Here is a 21,658-nt window from a genome sequence, read left to right on the forward strand (position 1 = left end):
TTGACGCTGTGCTCAGGGCTCTCTGTTCTGTGTGACCTCAGTCTCACACTGCATCCTGCGGCGAGCACAGCGCTGCAGGGGAAACTGAGGCTTGGAGAGCTTAAGTACCAACGTGGGTCCCACGTACAGAGAGTGACGTGGCTGGACCTCAGAGCCCTGTCCCCGCTCAGGCTCTGCAGACACACAGACGGGTCTTCACAGAATCACCTGTAAAACGTTCCCATCAGCGAAGGCGCGATTGAGGGATCAGTGCACGAGCTGAAAAATAATGCTTCGAGCCGGCCAGCATAGCTCAGTGGTTGAGTGTCAACCTATGAACCAGGACAGTGGTCGGCAAACTGCGGCTCTCGAGCCATATGCGGCTTTTTGGCCCCTTGACTGTGGCTCTGCCACAAAATACCACGGCCTGTGTGAGTCTCTTTTGAAGAAGTGGTATTAGAAGAAGTTTAAAAAATTTGGCTCTCAAAAGAAATTTCAATCGTTGTCCTGTTGATATTTTGCTGTGCTGTGTTGACTAATAAGTTTGCTGACCACTGAACCAGGAGATCTCAGTTTGATTCCCCGTTAGGGCACATACCCAGGTTGCAGGATCAATCCTCAGTTTGGGGCATACAGGAGGCAGCCAATCAATGATTCTCTCATCATTGATGTTTCTCTCTCTCTCCTTCTCCCTTCTTTTCTGAAATCAATAAAAATATATTAACAAATAATAAAAATTATAAAACCTCAATCAAAACTCTTGTTGCGAGTAAATACCTTGGTCTTGCACCACGCAGTCCGTGGTGACCAGGGGCGGGACCTGGCCTCTGGTGCTGGTGGCATACACCTGTCCCCCTCGGGCGGCTCGGTCGCTCTCAATCACCTGAATCTGGTGGGGAAGACAGAGAGCAAGTCAGTCCCGTCGTCTCCATGCTCATCTCCTCCCTGAGCACACAACATGGCTCACTGCGGAGCCAGCTCCTGAGCAGCCAATGCTGACTGTGACAGCGTTAGGTCAGTCCTTCCCAATTCTACTTATACTCCGAGCTCTGACCCAACCCTTCAGAGAACTTTATTTTTATTCAATTTGTTTATTGGGACTTAAACATTTTTTAAAAATCTGGTAGAAAGCTGGAACCGGTTTGGCTCAGTGGCAGAGCGTCGCTCTGGGGACTGAAAGATCCCAGGTTCGATTCCTGTCAAGGGCATGTACCTTGGTTGCGGGCACCTCCCCAGTAGGGGGCATGTAAGAGGCAGCTGATCGATGATTCTCTCTCATCGATGTTTCTAACTCTCTATCCCTCTCTCTTCCTCTCTGTAAAAAAATCAATAAAAATATATTTTTTAAAAATCTGGTAGAAAAATAAATTGAAAATAACTTTTTAAAGAAAATAATTTTTGCAATTGAAGAAAAGTCTAGAAGCCTCAAAATGAGATTTACAACATAAGACCCAAACAAGCCTTAAGGTCCTCCTCAAATCCCGTTTGGCCTTCAGCGCGCTCTGCCCCCCTCCCCGCCCCCCGTGACTTGAGACGAACAGCCCGGTGGGCTCCCACGGGGCACACGTCAGAAGAGAACGCTTCGCTCGGAAACCCCAGGAATGTCTGAGAAAACCCCTTGTGATGAAAACTGGAGGGACCGGCAGTCTCTCTGTTGTACGTGCTTTGGGGTGACAGCAAGGAGCAGGAGCTGCGGTGTGGAACCAGAGAAACAAGAGGGAACCCTACAATTCTCTCCTCCCTCCGTGCGCCTCCTCTCTTCATGGGGATGAACGAGCCTGGGGTCGGACAGAGAGGAAAGATGGGAAACTGGAGAAAGGAGGCAAGTGTCAAACTGAAGTGCTGGCTTTGGATGATACATAGTTGTTTATGTTCCAAAAGAAGTTACTCCAGTAACAAACTGTCTTCCTCAAACTCTGAAATGGTGCCCTGCCCACCCCCCAACTCACCCCTCCCGCTGGCTGGCTGGCGCTAACCCGGGGTCTGAGGGCATGCCAGACTCCTCCGGCTCCGCCTGCCTGTAAGTACACATCCTGCCTCCCTCATTCAAATCACTGGACTGGGGTTCTAACTGGATTAAAGATATAGAATATGCTCCAAACACAATTACTGTGGAGCATAGATGAGACTCAAGTTCGCACGGGCAGACACAGGAGGCAAACACTATAATCAAAGCAATAATTACATTCCGTATTCCAACATAGCCTGTTCATTCAAAACTGGGATAGATTTTATATTATCAACATTCACTGTAATGGTTTCACCAATGAAGTGTCAAATATGACAGTGAAATAAAAATTATCTAACCTATATATTGAACGTAGATGGTTCTTAGTTTTCAAATAGATTATTTCCAAAAAGTTTGTTTTTAAATTCGCCATTTGCGATTTACAAGCACTGGCTCCAAAGAAAGGATGTCACACATGGTAATTAATTTCTAAACTAACCTACACATTGGCTGGAGTGCTACGAAGAGAGTGAGAAATGCTCTAACAGTTCTAGTAATTTTAAAAACTATATTATCGCTTTTTACATTGACCTCGAATGTGTGTGCTCAGAAAACAGGCCCAGAGGTGAGACTTATCACGAGAAATCCCAGCAGAGGCCCTGAGTGGTGACTGTGCTTCCGGGCTTTGACTCGGGACAAAGCCAAATTGCCTCCCGCAGAGGAGCTGGGAACCGCTCACACTATGGGCCATGGCGCTTAGGGCCATGGAACAGGACCAGGAGGAGAGCGTTCTCTGGGATGATGAGTAGGATGGGTGGGGGTGGGGGCGGGGGGGGGGATGTGCCGTGCCACAAAGGGGTGTCTCGGGGCTGCCAAGGGCAGGGATGTGACCTGGGGAGCAGGGGCAGGAGAACTGGCTCCTGCAGGCACAGAGGGAGAAAGGGAGTCCTGAGGGGAGACCAGGGCCTCATTTCCGGGGCCTGGGCAGGGCCTGGGCAGGGAGCACTAGCTCAGACTGCTATGCAGCAGGCGTTCAGTGAGCAGGATGTTATCCTTTCCTTCCAGAAGCGAGGATGCCGTTAGCAGCAAAAGCATCTGCTGTGGTGATAGGAGCATAACCCCCTAGCGTTGCTCTTCCGTTCCTTTTAGGTACAACACACCGGACTGCTCTTCCTGTGCGCATTCCAGCGTCAGGATGAGCCCGGCACAGGCTGCTCTGGCTTTGTTGTTATGTTCACTCATTCACTCCACAGCATGAGAATGCCCACCTACCACCCTGGCCACCGGAGGCTCTGCCGGGACCCAGGGGGGAGGAGGTGGACATGGGCACCAGGACAGGACCAGGACCAGAGAGGCAGCCAAAGGGCTAGCCGGGAGGCGGGTGGGAAAGAGAATCGAGTATTTTGGCCAAAGAGCTAGGAGAGGGGGTTGGAATCCGGGTTCAGGGAAAGATCTTGACCAGGACTATCCGCACCTCGATACAGCCCTGAGACAGGAACCACTGAGGGAGCTGCTTCCCGAATGCCCGAGGATCACCGGAGAGCTCGCGAGAACAGATCCAGCCCCCAGAGGTCTGGCTCAGGGGGGCTGGTGCAGCTGAGCACGGATCGCTAACAGCACCAGCTGACGCTGAGAGGCCATCCCGGGGCACAGGGGGACTGGAAGCTCCCGAGCTGCCCTCCACAGCCCTCCTCCTCTTCTCCCTTTGCCCTCACCCTGGAATGTGGAACAAGGACAGGGGCCAAACTGCAGCTGCTGAGCCTGCAGGCCATTTAGGTGGCAGCAAATCCCTGCAGTTGTGAGCAGAGCTGGGGGTTATTTGTTACACAGAGCAACTTAGTGAAAGCTGACTGATATAGTTCCTAGAGCAATCCTCTTCTTGGATGGAAAAGTTACAGCTCTAAGTCTACATTAAACAATTTTAAAAATTTATCTTTATTGTTGAAATTATTACATATGACCCCCCTTTTTTCCTATTGACCCCCCCATCCCACACCCACATCACCACCCCCAGGCCTTCACTACACTATTGGCTGTGTCCGTGGGTTAAATATATATGTATGTATGTTCTTTGGTTCAAAAATAATTTTGTTTTTTAATATGCAAACTACACTTTGCTTTCACTCTCCATGGAAATCTTACTCTGGTTAAAAAGGGTCCCTTAGTTATTTAGACAGTATGTGCATACAGGACACACTCTTACTACTAAGGACTCATTGCACATAATAAATACTGCCAATATAGTAACTACATCAGCAGATACTGCAAGTTCACAGAATAGCAAAGAGGAATCTACACGGGCTGCTTCTCAGGGAGCCCGGTGCGTGACCCCTCTGCCCACACACACGGGAAGGAGCCTTCCCTGCGCGGGAGTGCCTGCCAGCGAAGGGACAGGGTGGCCACCCTGGAGAGCGCTGGGAAGGAGGAGCAGAGAGCGGCCCTTTGTGGGGGAGAGGAGGAGCGGGAGGGGTGCTTACAGGGCTGGGCACGGCGTCGGGGTCCAGCTTCCTCTGGGGCGGGGCCGGGCCCGCCATCTGCGCAGGCCCTCCGGGGAAGCCTCCCGGGTACGCCAGCTGCGCGCCTGGCATCTGGGCGCCGTAGTTGCCTGTTTGGAACAATTTTACAAAGAAATTACTAGAATCCAAACGCAGAGGCGGCCCATGGCACAGCCCTGCTGGTCAGCGGGCACACTGCGCCATCGCCTGGCACAGGCAGGGGCTGCATGGGGTCGTCCAGAGTCCTCTCTTCCCGGGGGCCATACTGTCAGAGTCCCTCCCTGGGCGGTGACAGGGGCCCCGGTGCAGGAGCAGTGATTTCCCGGAAGGGCAGCCCCGACACCCAGGCCCTGCCCTGGCCTTGCCCGTCTCACCTTGCTGCGGGGGGTACCCACTGCCCAGGGTCTGTCCTGGAAGCGGCGGGGGCTGCAGCTGGGCACTCGGAGGCGCCGGGCCGGGCGGAGGCATGGGTGGCGCCCCCAGGCCGTTCAGTGCGGTGGGCGGTGGAGGGAGCACCTGAGACCCAGGCTGCAGAATGGACGGCTGCAGAGGCGGCGGCGGAGCACCCTGGCCAGAGGGTGCCTGGCCAGGGGGTGCCGTGCCCGAACCTGTGGGGAAGACGAGCCGTCAGGGACACCGCGTCTCCATCTGCCCCGCCAAGGACACACGCACCTTCCCGACAGGAAGCAAGAAGCACCCACAAACCCACGGCCTTCTCCCCACAAGAGACACTTCACTCAGCACGCGACACAGATGCCATCTCACAACGACAGCATCATGATTTTAGTGAGAAGATAGCAGGTTAAGTTTAACTCCGCTGCACTGACTTCGTTTGACATACGCCTTAACTAGGGAATGGCATCCGGGACAAAATCGACAGTCACACAGGAGACGGACACACGAACAGTGGTTACGCAACAGGCGTCAGTGAGGTCACCACACAGCCAGTCCGTGTTTGCACCCTGAGCTGTTCCCGATCCAGCGGGTTCAGAACCAGGGACGCTGACACGCCCTCCAATCACACTGGACCATTTCCCTTCCTGAGTGTGAACGTGGGTGCTTCACGGAGACAGAGACGGACCCATTGGAATCAGTGAGAGATAAGAAATATCTGAGGGTTTTCCCACTGATGCTTCTGACACTCACTCTCAGTGATGGAAACGTTCGGAAGATGCAGGGCTGGCTGTGCTATTAGGCAGCAGCCCCTGGCCCGAGCACCCAGCACCTCGGGGCGATCAGCACCGGCCTGCCTGCTCGCCGTTCCCTGCTCTGCTGCCCCGCACCGGGGCCACCCGACCCCGTGCCATGGAGCACTGCTCACCGAGGCCCGTACACAGGGAACGGGCGGCTGAGCAGTTTGCAGGTGACAGGCTAAGCTGCCTCGCGCTTCCCAGAGGAAGGTCGTGTCCTCAGGCTCACTGTAACCACAGCGTTTTGTGTTTTCTGTCGTGTACTGACGTAAGGTACCCTAGGGTCCTTCAATTACCGTAAATGACTGGCAGCACGGTCAGGGGCAGTTAATTACAGCCATTCACAGTACAGATGAGCGAAGTCAAAACGTCCGAACACAACGTGGGCGCGCTGCGCCAGGGCCAGAGCATTTGGAAGAGAGAACCTTTCGCGTTCACGCTCTCCTGACGCGGGCGGCCCGGGCACAGACAGGGGCACAGACAGGGGCACGTTACCGTAGCTGATGTGCATGGTGTCGAGCTGGCTGCCCAGCTGGGAGACAGATGCAGTGGGCATGGCACTGGGATACGATGACTGTGTCGCGGGTGGATAGGGGGCATAGGAGGATGCCGCGCTGTTGGCAGGAGGAGGGCCTGGGAATCTGAGAGAGAAGAGGATGTTAAGTTAGACCATAGAGTTCCATAGGCACATGACATACACGAACACCAATAACTTGTAAAATTAAGTGCGCCTCTCTGGGCACCAGGGAAAGGACATGTCCACCTGTCTTCCATGTTCCGGAGCTGAGCTCAGGTGAGTCATGCAGCAGCGTCCCGGCAGCCCCAGGGCTGAGCCTGCACACGGGACTCCCCTGGCCTCTGCGTGTTTCACCCCACCCTGACCTTCAGTCACAGCCCACGTGGGAGCAGGGGAATGGGGAGGAGGGGGCAAGGCCTGCGGGTGCTGGCTGGGATCCTAGGTGCAGCTGTCAGAGCGGGGCCACAGAGGCAGGGGTCTCCCGTGGATGTGGCACTGACCGGTTCAGAGCCCGGTGCCCCTCCATGGCTCAGCCACCCTCACGCCACCTGACGTCCAGGGGGATGAGGATCCAAGGCTCAGGGTGGTGCCTGCTCCGGTCAGCCGTGCCTGAGCCGGGAGAGCGAGCTCACCGGACCTGGAGCCAGAGCCCGCTGAGCGCCACCCACAGCAGGGGACGGCCGCGGCTCACGGAGCCAAGGAGCCTCATCAGGACAAAGGGACAGAACCAAAGCTGACACCGGAGACCACACCTTCCCTGTGCTTCAAAGCAGCTGCTCAGCTTTTACATTTCTTCCCTAAAACACCTGCGATGCCGGCAGTTCACAGAGCGGTCTGCCCAGGTCTGCTCCCTCCCCTCCCCTGTCCCGCTTGTGACACCATTTCCACAGTTACAAGCAGGACAGGCACAGGGAGCAGCACCAGCACCACAGCATTCGGCTTCACCCAGAAGAGCGGCTGGGTCTGCCCTCTGACCCTCCCCAGACCTGTCACATGCAAACTGCTCAGCCGCCCGTTCCCTGCATCTGCCCGCTCCTCCTCTCACAGCCGCCCCTCCGTGCAGAGGGTCAGGACAAACCAGAGCCAGCACCGGGAGCCTCCCCAGCGCAGGGCAGGAGATTCACCGCTGCGGGACTGGAGCTCTCTACGGGGCCAGATTCACACTGGGGTCCCGACCTCGCAGCCTGACCCCCTGGGGAAGGAAGCTGGGAGACAGCAGCCTCGGGTGATCCTTGGAGAAGTTCCCATGCAAACAGTGCTCCTGGGCACAGCTTCTCCACATCTCCGTGGACACACAAGCAGGGCTCCAGCGGGCGGGTGACGGTCCCTCCCAGGGACAGTCTGGAGGGTGCAGGCTGGGAGCACCACCTCCCAGGGCCCTTCCTTCCTTATGATAAACATGGCCTGGGCTCCCTCCTGGGCTGCTCTCACTCCCGCCAGCCCATCAAGGACCCTCACCGGACGGCAAATCCACTCTCTCCCTGGGCTGCCTCTGATTTGTTTTTAAATATTTATCAAGCCCCTGCAGGCACTGTGCTCAGTTCCGTGAAAAAATTGAGAGAGGAGGGGGTTTAAAATTGCATTGGGAATACGGGCCATTGACATCTGAGAAATGAGAGATTAATACAAAACTCTAAAATAAGATGCCTAAAACCAAACAGTAAAAAGCCTGGTACAAACACAGTAACTTTTATATATTTCTAGTATGTACCGATGCTGCAGGCAGTGAGACCAGTCAAGCAAGGACCTTGGGCAGGTAAGGCCACCAGGATGGAAAGCCCCGGAGCCTAGCAATGGAGAAGCAATGGTGGGTGAGACCCCCGCCCCCGCCACTCCCACCCCCAGGGTGACCTTTCCTTCCCAGCATGTTGCTGCTCATTGGTTTGGACCCCCTGACCTTTCCTCCTTGGAGACAACATCGAGGCCTCAGTTGTGTGTCAGCTCCAGGCCCAGAAGAGCAATAAAACCAGCCATGCTGACCTCAGGGCCAGTTGCAGGGGACAATGACTCCTGCCCTGGTGCTGCCAGTCAATCAGTGGAGACCACACCCTAAAAGCTGCTGAATATTCTAAGCACACTTTCTCCTGGGACCTCCCCTACAATGCCGTCCTTACCCCTCAGGACAGAGGGCCCCCTGCCTCCCCCTCCCCCCACTCCCAGCACCCAGGCGAAGACCCTTAGCTCATCACTCCGCCGCTCCCAGGCCCTCCCTTTACTCCACAGCTCGCTTCCTCAGCCCGTTCTTCCAGGACCTGCTTCCCCGCCCTCCGCGATTTACCCAGGAAGTGTCTCTCACAGGCTGGGTCTGCTCTGAGCTCTTTCCCAGCAGACTGCACCAGGCTGCAGCTCCAGGCGTGGGCGGCACCGGGAGGGCTCCCGCCACACCAGTGCTGAGCTGTCCCTCCTGACTTCCTAAGAGCCTGTGTGCTGGGGCGCTTGAGGATGAGGCCAGACCAGGAGGTCAGACGCTCCGTGGACAAACACGTGGGTGTGGAATCCGTCCCACTCACCTCTGGGGAGGACGGCCCTGGGCATGAGCTCCGTTCTGGCCAAACTGATGTGGTCCAGGCGGCGGGGGGCCCGGAGGCAGCACCCCCCCAGGAGCAGCCCCCATGGGCCCTGCTGGCTTCATCGCACCTGCAAGGGAAGGCATAGATTCAGAGGAGGCTGGACGTGCAGAGCCCGGACGCAAAGACCTCGGTGGGAGGGAAGGAGCACGTTAGGACCAGTTGTCTGAACTATCCAGGCCCATCAGTGTCACTTGACCGTGGCCGTGACAGAGCAGAGCAGAAAGGAAGCGTGTTCACACTGCACAGGCACCGACGTTGGTGCCTGTGCAGTGTGAACATGCTTTTTTTCTGCGTCTGATGGCGGTGCCCTCACCGACCACTGCCTTTCACACATGCTTCCTTTCTGCGTCTGATGGCGGTGCCCTCACCAACCACTGCCTTTCACACATGCTTCCTTTCTGTGTCTGATGGCGGTGCCCTCACCGACCACTGCCTTTCACACACAGCTCTGGCACGGGGAGGTGCCGACTGGTCATCAGGAAGTCAGCTGAAGGAAAGAAACAAATATCAGAGAATCCAAGATGGCGGCATTGGTAAACACCTACCGCAGCCGCACACAACAATGTCAATAAAATACAACTAAATACAAAATGGACATTACCCAGAACTACAGGAAAGTCGACTGATTGGAAATTCTACAACGAGAAGGAAAGAGAAAACCAGAAGGAAAAGCAGAGGAGCTGTAAAAGCCAAAGGTATGGAGACATGTTGCATGCGAGGAGAGGACAAAGCTGGAGAGGAGGGGGAGGCTGAGTGCCTGGCTGGCATTCCCTAGCAGGAAGGAGATAAAAGCTCCGGACTGTGCTGAATCCCAGAAACAACAGCACTGAACCCCAGTTCTAGGCCAGGCCCTGGGGACCCAGGCTCATACAGAGGGAGCCTGGGCTGTAAGGCGGAAACCCAGGGGAGCAGTGAAAGAAAGTCCCGGAGGTGCGCACATTGCGCGCAGAGAACGGACGATTGACTGTGCCACTGGATTGCCCTAGCGGAAAGGAGACAAAAGCTCCAGACTGCTCTGAACCCCACTTCCAACTCCACTTCCAATTGAACTGAACCCCAGTTCCAGACTCATTGAAGAAGAGCCTAGACTGTTTGGTAGCGGGCGAAACTCGAGGGCACCTTTCTCTCAGAGGTGCTTGCAGTGAGTACCGAAGGACACTGAGGAATTCTGAGACTCAGGAGCCTTATAGGACAGGGCTGACAGAAGCCAAGGCTGTAGGCTCCACCCTGAAACTCCGCCCCATCCAAGCTGAGCACAGAGACTTTTAAGGCTACCAACTCAGGAAAGCTGGGAAAATGCAGAGACAAGGAAACAAATCACAAACAAAAGAAATGGAGGACAAAAAGCGACTGGATATAGAGTTCAAAACCACACTTATAAGGTTTTTCAAGAATTTCCTAGAAAAGGCCGATAAAATAAACTAGACCTATGAGGATATGAAAAGGGATCAACTAAAATAATAAGGGATCAACAAGAAATAATAAGGGATCAACAAGAAATAAAGAATACATTGTTTGAAATAAAAAATATTATACAGAGTCCTAAAAACAGAATGGAAGATCGCAAGAATCAAGTCAAAGATTTGGAATATAAAGAGCCAGAAGACAACTCCTCCGCAGAAGGGAGAAGATAAGAGAATCTAGAAAGTTGAAGATAATGTAAGAAACCTCTGGGACAACTTCAAGCGAACCAACATCAGAATTATGGGGGTCCCAGAAGAAGAGAGAGAGCAAGATATTGAAAACATACTGAAAGAAATAGTGACAGAAAACTTGCCCCACCTGGTGAAAGAATTAGACCTACTAGTCCAGGAAGCACACAGAACTCCAAACAAAAGGAATCCAAAGAAGACCACACCAAGACACATCATAATTAAAATTCCAAGAGCAAAAGACAAAGAGAAAATATTAAAAGCAGCAAGAGAAAAGCAGGTAGTTACCTATAAAGGAGCACCCATACGACTGTCAGCTGATTTCTCAACAGAAACCATGCAGGCCAGATGGGAATGGCAAGAAATATTCAAGGTGATGAATAGCAAGAACCTACAGCCAAAAATACTCTACCCAGCAAAGCTATCACTCAGAATCGAAGGCCAGATAAAGAGCTTCACTAATAAAAAAAACTAAAGGAGTTCATCACTGCCAAACCAGAATTATATAAATTGCTGAAGGGGGTTCTTTCGGAAGAGAAAAAAAATAAAGATAAAAATTATGAACAACAAATACATAACTATCAACAAGTGAATCTAAAAACCAAGGGAATAAAAATTTGATGAAGAATATTAACTGGTGAATATAGTAGAATCAGAGGTATGGAAGGAGAGTGAACTGACGATTCTCGGGGGAAAAGGAGTGGGGGATGTGGGAAGAGACTGAACATAAACTATGCATCTATGGATGAGGACAATGGGGAGTGGGGAAAGGGCAGAGGGTGGGGTGGGAACCTGGTGGAGGGGAACAATGGAGGGGGCAGAAATGAGGAACATTTGTAATAATATGAACAATAAAGATTTATTTAAAATTAAAAAAATCAGTCTGACAAAAACAGTGCAAGCCTGAAACATCCAGATCCCATGTGCAGAGAGCCCCAGGAGGCCAGGAGTTCTCACCCCAAATCCAGCTCATGTGTGAGCTACAGCAGAAGGAAGGCGGGGGGCACAGCCTGTGTCCCCGGCGTCGCTCCGGACCCCACACCTGGTGGCAACCGCCAAGGCCCAGCTGCTCAGGGCCCAGTCACTCACATATGACGCTAGGTGCTGGGGCTCAGTATTCACATATGACACTAGGTCCTGGGGCCTCAGTACTCACTTATGACGCTAGGTGCTGGGGCCTCAGTACTCACTTATGACGCTAGGTGCTGGGGCCTCAGTACTCACTTATGACGCTAGGTGCTGGAGCCCAGTCACTTACATGACGCTAGGTGCTGGAGCCTCAGTACTCACATATGATGCTAGGTGCTGGGGCCCAGTCACTCACATATGATGCTAGGTGCTGGGGCCTCAGTACTCACATATGATGCTAGGTGCTGGGGCCTCAGTACTCACATATGATGCTGGGTGCTGGGGCCTCAGTACTCACATATAATGCTAGGTGCTGGGGCCTCAGTACTCACTTATGACGCTAGGTGCTGGGGCCTCAGTACTCACTTATGACGCTAGGTGCTGGGATGGGGACTGATTTTTATTTACAAACCACTCTTCCCCTTGCGGTCTTTAAAGGTTTCTCTTTGACCTGTCCTCAGACACTTGCCTCTCTTCTTCTCGGAAGAGCTGGCACAGGAGGGAAGTGGGGCTGGCTAGCAGACGGTGGGCTGCACAAGAACTGTCTTTGAGGACTGTTTGCCCTCTCACTCTAGAGCACCTGGGACACCCCGCACCGCCCCCTGCATTCTGAAAGGACTGGGAGAGAAGGTGCACGTCTGTGCTCCCCACTCCGCCTGCTGGTTTTGGCCATAGCCGGCTCGGCTCCCAGGGGCCCGCCCGCCCTCCGGCATGCCCTCAGCGGCCTCCCAGTGGTCCTGCCCGCCAATGCCCTCAAAATGGGGCTGCACACGCAGCATCTGCTTCCTCCGTGTCCCTCTAGGAAGTTAGTCCCCAGATCCCGCAGCCCAGGAAGAGTTTCTGACAAAGCACATCCGTGTGCACGCGTTCCACTGCTGGGTGACCTCGAAGGGAACACGGCGGGGAGGGGCAGCGTTCCCGAGCAATACCCCACGTTCACAAGTTTCTCCCCGGAAACGGGATTCCTCAAGCTGAAGAAAAAGCTCCTATTAACTTTACAGTCCGTTTTATTTAGCAGTTTTTCATCTACCGAGAGTAAAACCAAGTACGTGATTCTTATAGCAACATACATTGTGATATGAAGGTTTTTCTAAACCCAAACCCAGCCCACGAGAAGGACAAGAGGCTTACAGGCACGGAGGTCTGAGCTCGCCAGCACTGACCAGCGGAGGCCCTGAGCAGACACCATAACCCTCAAAGCCTGGCCCCACCACCACCAGGGTGACACTGCCCCCTCTGAGGGCAGCTCTGAGGGCATCTGGAACAAGGCCTGTGTACAAGGTAACCCCCAGCAAGTCCCAAGGCCTTCTCCCCTGGCCATGCCCTACCCTCCTTTTCTCAAGAATTTATATTCTAACAACACGTATGCACACTTGCATTTTTTAAATTTCTTTATTGATTAAGGTATCACTTATTTGTCCTCAACCCCTCATTCCAATCCCCCACCCCTCCCTACTCATGCGTCCACCCCCTACCCCCCACTGTCCTTGACCAGGCTAGTCTCATATGTATGCACACAAGTCCTTTGGTTGATTTCTCCCTTTTATCCCCACCCTCCCTACCTTCCCTCTGAGGTCCAGCAGTCTGAGGCACTTGCATTTTCATTTTAAACACTCTTTTGGACAAAAGCAGAAAATTCACGACACTAAAATAGTAACTAATTACATGATTACAAGAAACCAAAGATAGTCTCATGTCTTAAATAAGCAAGGAAGTAGAAATTTCATCAGCACCCCTCACACACGTGTCCGAGAATCAAAACCAGTTCTCGGAGTTACTCATGTTGGGGTGCTCCTGTGTGGATGTGCTGCGCATGTTAATCAACTTTTGTTTCTAAAAACGAAGTCATAACAAAGACCAAAACAAGATGCCAGGCCTTGCCGCCTTCCTCCCAGACTCACAGGCCTGAGCCCATGCACCCACCCTGGAGTCCGGGCAGCCCCAGCCTGAATCCGCTAGCCCACCGACAAAACGTATATGTGCGTAAAAAAGAATATTTCCTAGACAAGATTTTAAGAACAACTTGTTCTAGTGGAACTCCACAGTAAATTTGCATATATGTAAATAATGCTAGATGGGGCGGAGAGGGGGAGGGAGAGAATGATATTCAAGAAGAAAAAGGAGTAACTTAAAATTTTCTTCCACTTATATGTTCTGACAATGAGACTGCTATATACAAGATAAGCTGGAAATTTTTATTCAAATACTGAAACTAGCCACTGTCAGTGTAATAGAAGTTGCTTATATCTAAGGGATGCGGCACAAGGTTGGTAGGCATTTCTCTCCTGTTTTTTGTTTTTTTTTTGGGGGGGGGAGGAACAATTTTCGGTGGCCTTGGTCCTGAAGGCTCCCCATGGCGCTGGTTAAAGGAAGAAGAAGCAAATGCACAACTCTGCACCGTTAGGTGGTCACTGACTCTCATCATTGATGCTCTTATCTCTACCTTACCTCTGGGTTATAGTGTGTGTATACATTTTCCTGTTTTGTTTTTTTTTTTTAACATGAGCATTCCTTACAATATACTTATATGGACAGGGCCAGTAGGTTAGCGAAGACCTAAAGGGAGGGAGAGGGGAGTGGAGGGGTGTAAAGGGGGCAGGGAGAGTGAGTGAGAGATATATGTGATGTTATCAACAATAAAAAATAAAAAGTTCTCTCCCCGAAAGCGGCCTGTGCTGTACCCCAATCTTACTAAGACGCTCGTTCCCCTTTATTTTAGAAATCGCCTCCATAGCAGGCTCACTCTGTGCCTGAGGACTGAGCTAGCAGAGCTGCCCACACACGCACAGGCGGGCAGGAGGGTCTCCTGCACAGACGGGAAGGTCAGAGGAAGGACCAGGGTCTTCTCAGGTGGGGACAGAGGGGAAGCCAGGGAGGAGAGCTGGGCAGAGGCGGAGAGCACGGACATGGGACCCAGGGGCTCCCGTGCAGACGGGAAGAGCCGAGCAGAGGCTGTCTTGTTGGCTGAGGTGAGACTGCAAAGTCCTGCCTGCCATCTGGACTTTATCCGGGGCAAAGGGAGGGAGGATCCGCATTATCTACAAAGACCCAGTCCCTGGCCAGTGATTGAGATGAAGAGAAATCAGGTTCTTTAGAGAGCGGCGTGAGGATTTTAAAAGGAAAGGAAAACCAAACCATGGGAAAGAACTACAGATGCTTGTGCCAAAAGGAAATATCAAAACCACGAACCGCCTTCCATATAGAGGCAGTATGGCAGCCTGGCGCCCCTGCCGACTCCACTTCCTCCCTGCTGGCCTCTCCGGATGGTCCTGGGTGGGAGAGTCTCCATTTCCTAGACCCTGCAAACCGCTGCCAGAGGTTCCAAGCTCAGCAAAGCCGCCAGCGAGGGGCCCTGGCCAGGCAGGGGTGCGGTTCTGGGGAGAGGCAGTGGCTCTGAGGGACTAGCCGGGTGGGGGTGTCTGGCCTGGCTCTCTGGCTCCCTCTAATATTCTCTAAGCATCCTAATGCCAGTTAACAAATCCCTTCTGTGAGAGTGGTTTGTTATCAGCAAAGAAACCCAACCAAAATATCACAGAGACACATGCCTTGGATGTGGCCCTGGATCTGACAAACTGAAGCCGAGGTTAGGAACGGCCGCGGGAAACGTGTCTCCAGACAAAGAGAAGCCCCATGCGGGCTATTCAGACTCGGCATGACCGCCGCTCCCAGCCTGCGCGGTGGCGTCCCCGGAGCCCGCCCCTCCCCAGCCTCCCCACCAGCCCCGCCACCCCAGCACGCCACATCTGCCTCTCAGCTGCCAGACCAGTGGTCCCCAACCAGGTGGCACGGTAGACAAGCCCAGGGTTTGGTGCCACAGCTGGGGGTGCGTGGCGGGCAAGCACCAGGTCAGAGGGGCAGGCTCAGGATGCTGTGAACAGCCTCCACAGCACCACCTCCCACGGCAGAGAGCTGGGCCCCAACCCCGAGGGTGCAAGAGCCGCTCCTCAAAGTGGCGCCCTAGCCGCCGCCGCCTCCTCCTCCTCCTCCTCCTCCTCCTCCTCCTCCTCCTCCTCCTCCTCTCGTGGAGGGTGACTCTTCCTGACACGCACACAGGACCTGATCCGCCAGCTTAGAATGCTCTCAGTCCCCCTGCCCTTACCATAGACCGCCTAGGAGTCTTCAGATGCCACTTCCACCGCTGGCGCCTCTCACTGCTCCACCGCCACCGCCACCGCCACCCCTCTGCTGCTCCTGCAACGTGCCACCCACAAGCCTCCCCACTGGCCAACTCTCATCTTCCAGAACATTCCCTCCAGGTTCCCTTCAGCCCTAAGTCTTGGTTGGGTGCCCTGCCTTGTGCCCTCCCCTCCCGCCGGGTAGCAGTGCTCCCTGCGCGGTTGCTGTCCACCCCGAACGCCCGTCCACCCATAAGCAGACAGGCAAGGGCAGGTGTGTGTCTTCATGGCAACATCGCCCAGCCCCCTGTGCGCCCAGCAAGCCTGTGCCCCGGGTGCCGAGCACCAGCATTCCCGGGCACAGGCCGGAGCACGTGTGCGAGGAAGCACACCAAGGTGGCACTCCAGACCTGCGGGAGAGATTCTCTGAGGAGCCACCACCGCCTGTGTGGTGGGCCGGAAAGCCAACGGCACCCCCAGAGACCAGGAAAGAAGGCACGTGCGGCCGGAGACAGAGCACCCAGAGGGACGAGGCCAGTTCAGTGCCGAGTTCTCCGACGGGTGTGGGCAGGGTCTGCACTCGGTGCCCTGAGGACTGAGTGAGGAGAGCAGGAAGCAGGAAGGAGGTGGCACAGAGACAACACATGCTGGGAGAGTGCTGGCTGATGAGCGCACCATACCGCTGGCCACTCGCCGCTGCGCTCCCCGCGCCAGGCTCTGTCACCACCGCACCGCACGGCAGGCACAGGCGGCAGGAACGGGAGTGGCAGTGGATCCTAAGCCGGAGGAGGGGCCGTGGCAGAAACACCTGCAAGCACCCCCGGAACCGGCTGAAGGAGGACGCGGGGAGACCCTGCTGGGATGAGGTGGCCTGGATGGCTTCCGGGAGGGGGGGTGCAGGTCAGGGCCAGTGCGACCGGCCTCCCGGTGGCAGCGCCCGGCCACTCGGTGCGGTGCGGTGCGGCGCGGTGCGGTGCAGTGCGGTGCGGGGGGGCCGGGGGAGCTGGAGAGAAAACGGGGATGAAGGCCGGGAGCTCACGCAGGGGAGTGGGAAGCCTGAAGGTTCGAAGCCCACGGAGTCGGAATGGGTCTGGAATGAAGCCTGCGGCCAGGCCGGGGCTGGGATGGCAGAGTGGAGAGATGGGGGACTGTGAGGCCATTTTAGTGGCCAGTGAGCAGCAGGAGGACAGGGAAGAGGAAGCAGGTGGGAAGATGCTGACGATTTCCAGCAGACTCCGGGGACCCACGGGCTGGAGAAGGTGACCGTTTCTCATTTGGAAGAACGAAGGATGCTGCAGTGAGTGAGAGCCGGAACGCCGGGAACGTGGCTTTTGTAACAACAAACCGTGGACGGTTTGGCCACGATGGGTGTGATGTGCCGGCCACCAGCGAGCCCCTGAGGCGGTGCGGGGCGCAGGAGACCTGGGACAGCTCCTCACACGGACAAGGCAGTGCGGGCACCCGCCGCAGAGGAAAGGGGGCTGGAACAGGAAGGAGAAGCAGCAGCCGTAACAGCCACGCAGAAGGGGCTCCTCAGAAAGACGTGGCCAGAAAGCCACCAAGAGTCACAAAGGACAGACAGGTCACAGACACCAGGCGAGGCTGGGAGGACAAACGTGATAAACAGAGTCACAGTGGACAGGACGGCGCCTGCCGTGTCCCGGAACCGGAGGCCCCGATGGCCTGGTGGGAGGAGGGACCTTGGATGAGGCCCCGGCTACAGAGTGGGGGGGAGGCGGAGCCACGGGGCTGAGAGGCAGGGTGAGAGTCCCTGAGCGAGGAAACAGCTGCGGGGAGAGGAGAGGGTGGGCAATGCTGAGTGTGCCCCTGGTGTGAGCCTGGCCACACGGCCTGCTGCTGACCGTGGACTAGCCTCAGTGTACCGGACACTCTGCTCTCTTAACTGCGAACGAGCTGATCTTGGCTCTGCGGGGGCATTAGAGAGGATAACGCACAGGACGTTTCTGATTCTCAGTGGGCACCAAAAAGAGTAACTTATGTAATTATCCTGATGCCTAAGCCTGAGGGAAACGAACAACCGGACAGAGAAAAACACACTCCACCCCTGTCAGCCGCACTCCGCCCCCGCCACCCACACTCTGCCCCTGCCACCTGCACCTGCTACCCGCACCCTGTCCCTGCCACCCACACCCCATCCCCGCCACCCGCACTCCGCTCCCACCACCCGCTAACCCTGTGCCCTGCATGCCTGAGCCAGGCCTCTGAGCCCGAGGCTCAGTGTTGAACACAAGCACAGCCCCTCCTACCGAACGCTCCACATGAATTGCTCAGCATCCTCTCCGCAGCTGAGAGAGCTGTCTGACACAAACATTCCCAAGCAATGTAGGCCCATCAGCCTGAAACAGGCTAGTGCTCACCTCGCTCCTGACTGGAACCTGCTCTCACAGCAGCCCCTGATAAAGGGGGCTCATGTGTTAACTGGCACCAGAGCTGTGGGAGTCCCATCTGTTACTCCTTTCCCCCACTTTTGCCCCTAAAGCCAAGATTCCCTGCTGGGTCTCATATTCCGAAGCAACCGATATTGTTCAATAATCATCTCAAGGCCACGTTTCCCGTGTTGTTAACACGAGCAATCTTCATGTGCAGATCCAATGACACTTTCCCAAAATCAAAACTGATTTTAGAATATATTGCCAAACCCACTTTAGCCTATGGATACAGATAGTTTTTTATTGAGTGTTTCCAATAACACCACAGCACTGATCAAAAGTAAGAGCAAGTCTGAAATTAACACTCAGGAAGCTTCTGTTTCCATGTGAACTTAGAAGCCACACCCGCTGTATTCCACGCAGCAGCCACGCTGAGGACGCAGGCTCCTTCTGAGCCTTTCCCCGGTGGCAGGTGACCCTAAGTCCCAAGCACTGCTCTCACGGCGGCCCCAGACTCCCCGGCCGCTCTCTGAGCCGGAGGGGACCGCGCACCCCGGGCGGGCAGGCCGTGCCTTTACCTGGTGGAGCCCCTGCGTGCGAGGGGTCCCCGTAGTGGCCGTAGAGCGGAGGGGAGAGGCCCATCGCAGACTGCGACTGGGAGTAGGGGGGCGTCGCCACGTAGCCTTGCTGACTCATTGTGAAAAGACGGTCCAGGAGGCAGCTCCACACCGAACCTGCAACAGAGGGAAACTGTCACCGAGCGGCCCAGCGCCCGCCCGGTGCATGACAGGGAAACAGTTAGCGTTCTCTGGTTGGCAGGGAGGGGCAGGCACCGGGCACAGCAGACAGCCTGGACACCATCTAACCACTGCTCCTCAGAGCTCAGAGCTCACCTCTGAAGTCCCGGGCAAACGCCCAGGCATGAACCCCAGCAGCTGCCCACCGCCTTCTCACCGGAAGGCCAAATGTTTCACCCACAGCCTGGTGAGTGCACCTGCTAGTTCTGCGCCTTGGTTCCGGGGCCAGGTCAGCACAGAGCACACCGCGGGCCAGAACCGGTGCCAGTCAGCTGACCGACCAGCACGACTGCCCGCACTCTGAAACCAGATGTCCTATCGCTTGTGCTTTTAGTGCCATCCTCATTAGTAACTGCAACCAGGCAGCCAGGACAGGGAGCAATCAATAGTCCAACGAACACAGCGTGAGATAAAGAAGTCGATCGTGGACTTATGAGTCATACTCGGACCAAGCCAGGTGGCAGCCCACAACCACCTGAGAGTGTCAGTGGTTTCTTGGTGAAGATGACAGACTCTCTGGTTTGATGTCACACCTCTAGGAACATATGCACATGCATTTCAGGAACTGAGGAAAAAGTGCAATTTCCTGTGAGTTTAGGCGGGCACCACACACACACACACACACACACAAGCAGGGTCGCAAACACACAATATCCCTCTTGATTCTACTCGGAAACCAACATCAAGTTGTTGAATTTTTCCACTTTTCCAGGTTTCACAAAATAAGAGGCATCTGATAGAATGGAGTGTTCTTAACAGTTTTTACAGACGGAGGAAGCTCTGGGTGATGGTGACAGGTGGCTCCTCGGGCGGCCAGCGCGGGCTGTGTCCGGAGCAAGCCGAGGACCCTCTCTGGCTGCTCCTCCCCTCCCCACGGTGAGGCCAGGGCGCTCTTCCTCCTGCCGGCCTACCAGGATGCCTGCCTTCTAAAGGAAAGGGGAGGGTGCCCCTCCCGATCTCCACTGGATTCTGGAGCTGGCATCTTCCTTCAGCTTCCTTCTCACCTCAAACTGTAAGTTTCCAGAATTAAACCAGCGCGTAGAAACATCCTAAAACCCGCTCCTCCCGCGGCGGCGGCGGGGAGGGGGGAGGAGAAGGGAGAGGGAGGCCGGGGCGGAGGCCTGCCCATCCCTGTCCCCCTGCCCCCCGCCCCGCGCCCAGCAGACGTGGCAGCGGCCGCGGGCTCCCCCGCGCCCGTCGCCGAGCGGCCCGGAGGCGTCGCCTGTTCGCGCACCGGCCGCCACGTCAAACTTCCTCAGGAGCCCAGTCAGCTCCGGAACGGCTCCCGGGACCCGAGGCCCCGGGCAGGGCGGCCGGCATCCCCCCGACAGCGCGGCCCCGGGGCCCGGGCCGGCCCGGAGCCCGCAGCCGCAGCCCGCGGTGCACCCTCCGCGCTCGGAGCCCACAGGCCGGCGGTGCCCGGTGTGTGTGGGGGGCGGGGGCCGCAGACCGCACCAGAGCGGCCGGGCTGGAGGGCGGGCGGGAGGCGCTCCCGCCGCAGCCGGTCCCGAACCCGCGGCCGCGCCGGGACCGGAGGGAGGGTCCCCGCCAGGCCGCCCGCCCCCGCGCCCGCTGCGCCCGCTGCGCCCGCCCGGCTTGGAGGGGCGACCCCGGCCCCGCGCTACCTGCCGCCGCCCCGCGCTGCCGCCGCTCCGCTCCGCTCGGTCCGCGCTCCCGGGCTCCTGGGCTCGCGGCGCGGACTTCAGCCCGGCCCGCAACTGCCACGTCAAAACTCCGGCCGCGTCCCGCCGCCGCGCCCCCGCCCCCGCCGCGCACGCGCAGCCGCCGAGGGGGCGGGGCCGGGCCGGGCGGGGGCGGGGCGAGAGCGGGGCCGGGCCCGGAGTGGGCGTGGCCTGGTCTGGGGCGTGGTCAGGCGGGGCGGGGCGGGGCGGGGCTGGCACTCAGCCGGTCCTGGCTCCGGCCAGGGTCCTCCCTCTTTCCTTGTCGCCTCTCCTGTCCGGTTTGTGCGCTCCAGTCCGGCCAGAGCTTTCCTCCGGTGCTCAGCCAGCGCGGCGTGTCCTTCGCGAGCCTGCCGGGAGGGAGGGCGGCTGGGGCTCATTCACTCTCACTCCAGGCTGCGGGCTCATTCATTCATTTGTTCATTCACTCTTCCCCTTTCCGGAGTCTGTGACGTGGCCGGCTGCAGGCCCTGCCGGAGGCACCGACTCCGCCCTCCGGAGACAGCTTACGGGGCTGGTCTGCCTGCGCGGTGCCAGGCAGCCTGCAGCGGGGCCGGGAGGAAAGGGTGTCCCGCTGGAAAGTAAGCGGAGCTGGCTTCCCTGGAGCTGGACCTGCGGGGCTTCTGTGGGCCCTTCAAGGGGTGTCCACGTGCTCCAGGTCGCTGCGGTGGGAGGCCTGACCCCACCCCATAACAGGGACTGGCACGTAAGGTTTGAGGCACAGGAGCGACACTGAGCCCAGGCGATTAAAAGAGGGAGGTTTTAATCTGCGCTCCCTCCAGGGCGAAGCTCGCTGGGCCGAGGCTGGGTGGGCCAGGGAAGATCTCGCCAAAAGGCGGCCCAGGTACTTCTTTCATACAGCTGTTTCTGAGGGGAGGGCGAGGGCATGAGAGGGGTGGAATTCCCGCCTCGGCCAGGGGTCTAGGAAGGCGCCAGCTATCTTTGTCACCATCTACCTTGCAGATGCTTGCATGGGCTCTGGGCTTCCCCCCTGCCTTCACCTAACAGCACGTGATTAGCTCACTGTATTCTGTGAGACAGCTGAGAAAGAAAGGCCACCTGTGTGCGACCCCTAACCCCCTAGATCCGCCTGTGCGCGCGCGCTCTCTCTCTCTCTCTCTCTCTCTCTCTCTCTCTCTCTCTCTCTCTCTCTCATACACACACATACACACACACACGCACACACACATATATACAC

At 56.4% G+C, this 21,658-nt stretch overlaps 1 protein-coding gene across 1 annotated transcript in view; it reads right to left on the bottom strand.

Annotated features, from left to right (window-relative positions):
• SEC24D (SEC24 homolog D, COPII coat complex component) overlaps positions 1-20,544 on the bottom strand; it is a 64,366-nt gene extending 43,822 nt beyond the window's left edge. Inside the window, exons 1-7 of the mRNA XM_036450177.2 lie at positions 20,407-20,544; positions 18,563-18,718; positions 8,640-8,766; positions 6,108-6,253; positions 4,797-5,030; positions 4,405-4,532; positions 757-868 (exon numbers count right to left, since the gene is read on the bottom strand). Coding sequence (XP_036306070.1) covers positions 757-868; positions 4,405-4,532; positions 4,797-5,030; positions 6,108-6,253; positions 8,640-8,766; positions 18,563-18,680 — 865 coding nt within the window. The 5' untranslated portion in view covers positions 18,681-18,718; positions 20,407-20,544. The remainder of the gene's footprint in view (positions 1-756; positions 869-4,404; positions 4,533-4,796; positions 5,031-6,107; positions 6,254-8,639; positions 8,767-18,562; positions 18,719-20,406) is intronic.
• Positions 20,545-21,658: the final 1,114 nt, after the last annotated feature.

This window comes from Pipistrellus kuhlii, unplaced genomic scaffold (assembly GCF_014108245.1).
Source record: "Pipistrellus kuhlii isolate mPipKuh1 unplaced genomic scaffold, mPipKuh1.p scaffold_m20_p_21, whole genome shotgun sequence".
In the NCBI taxonomy this organism is placed as follows: domain Eukaryota; kingdom Metazoa; phylum Chordata; class Mammalia; order Chiroptera; family Vespertilionidae; genus Pipistrellus; species Pipistrellus kuhlii.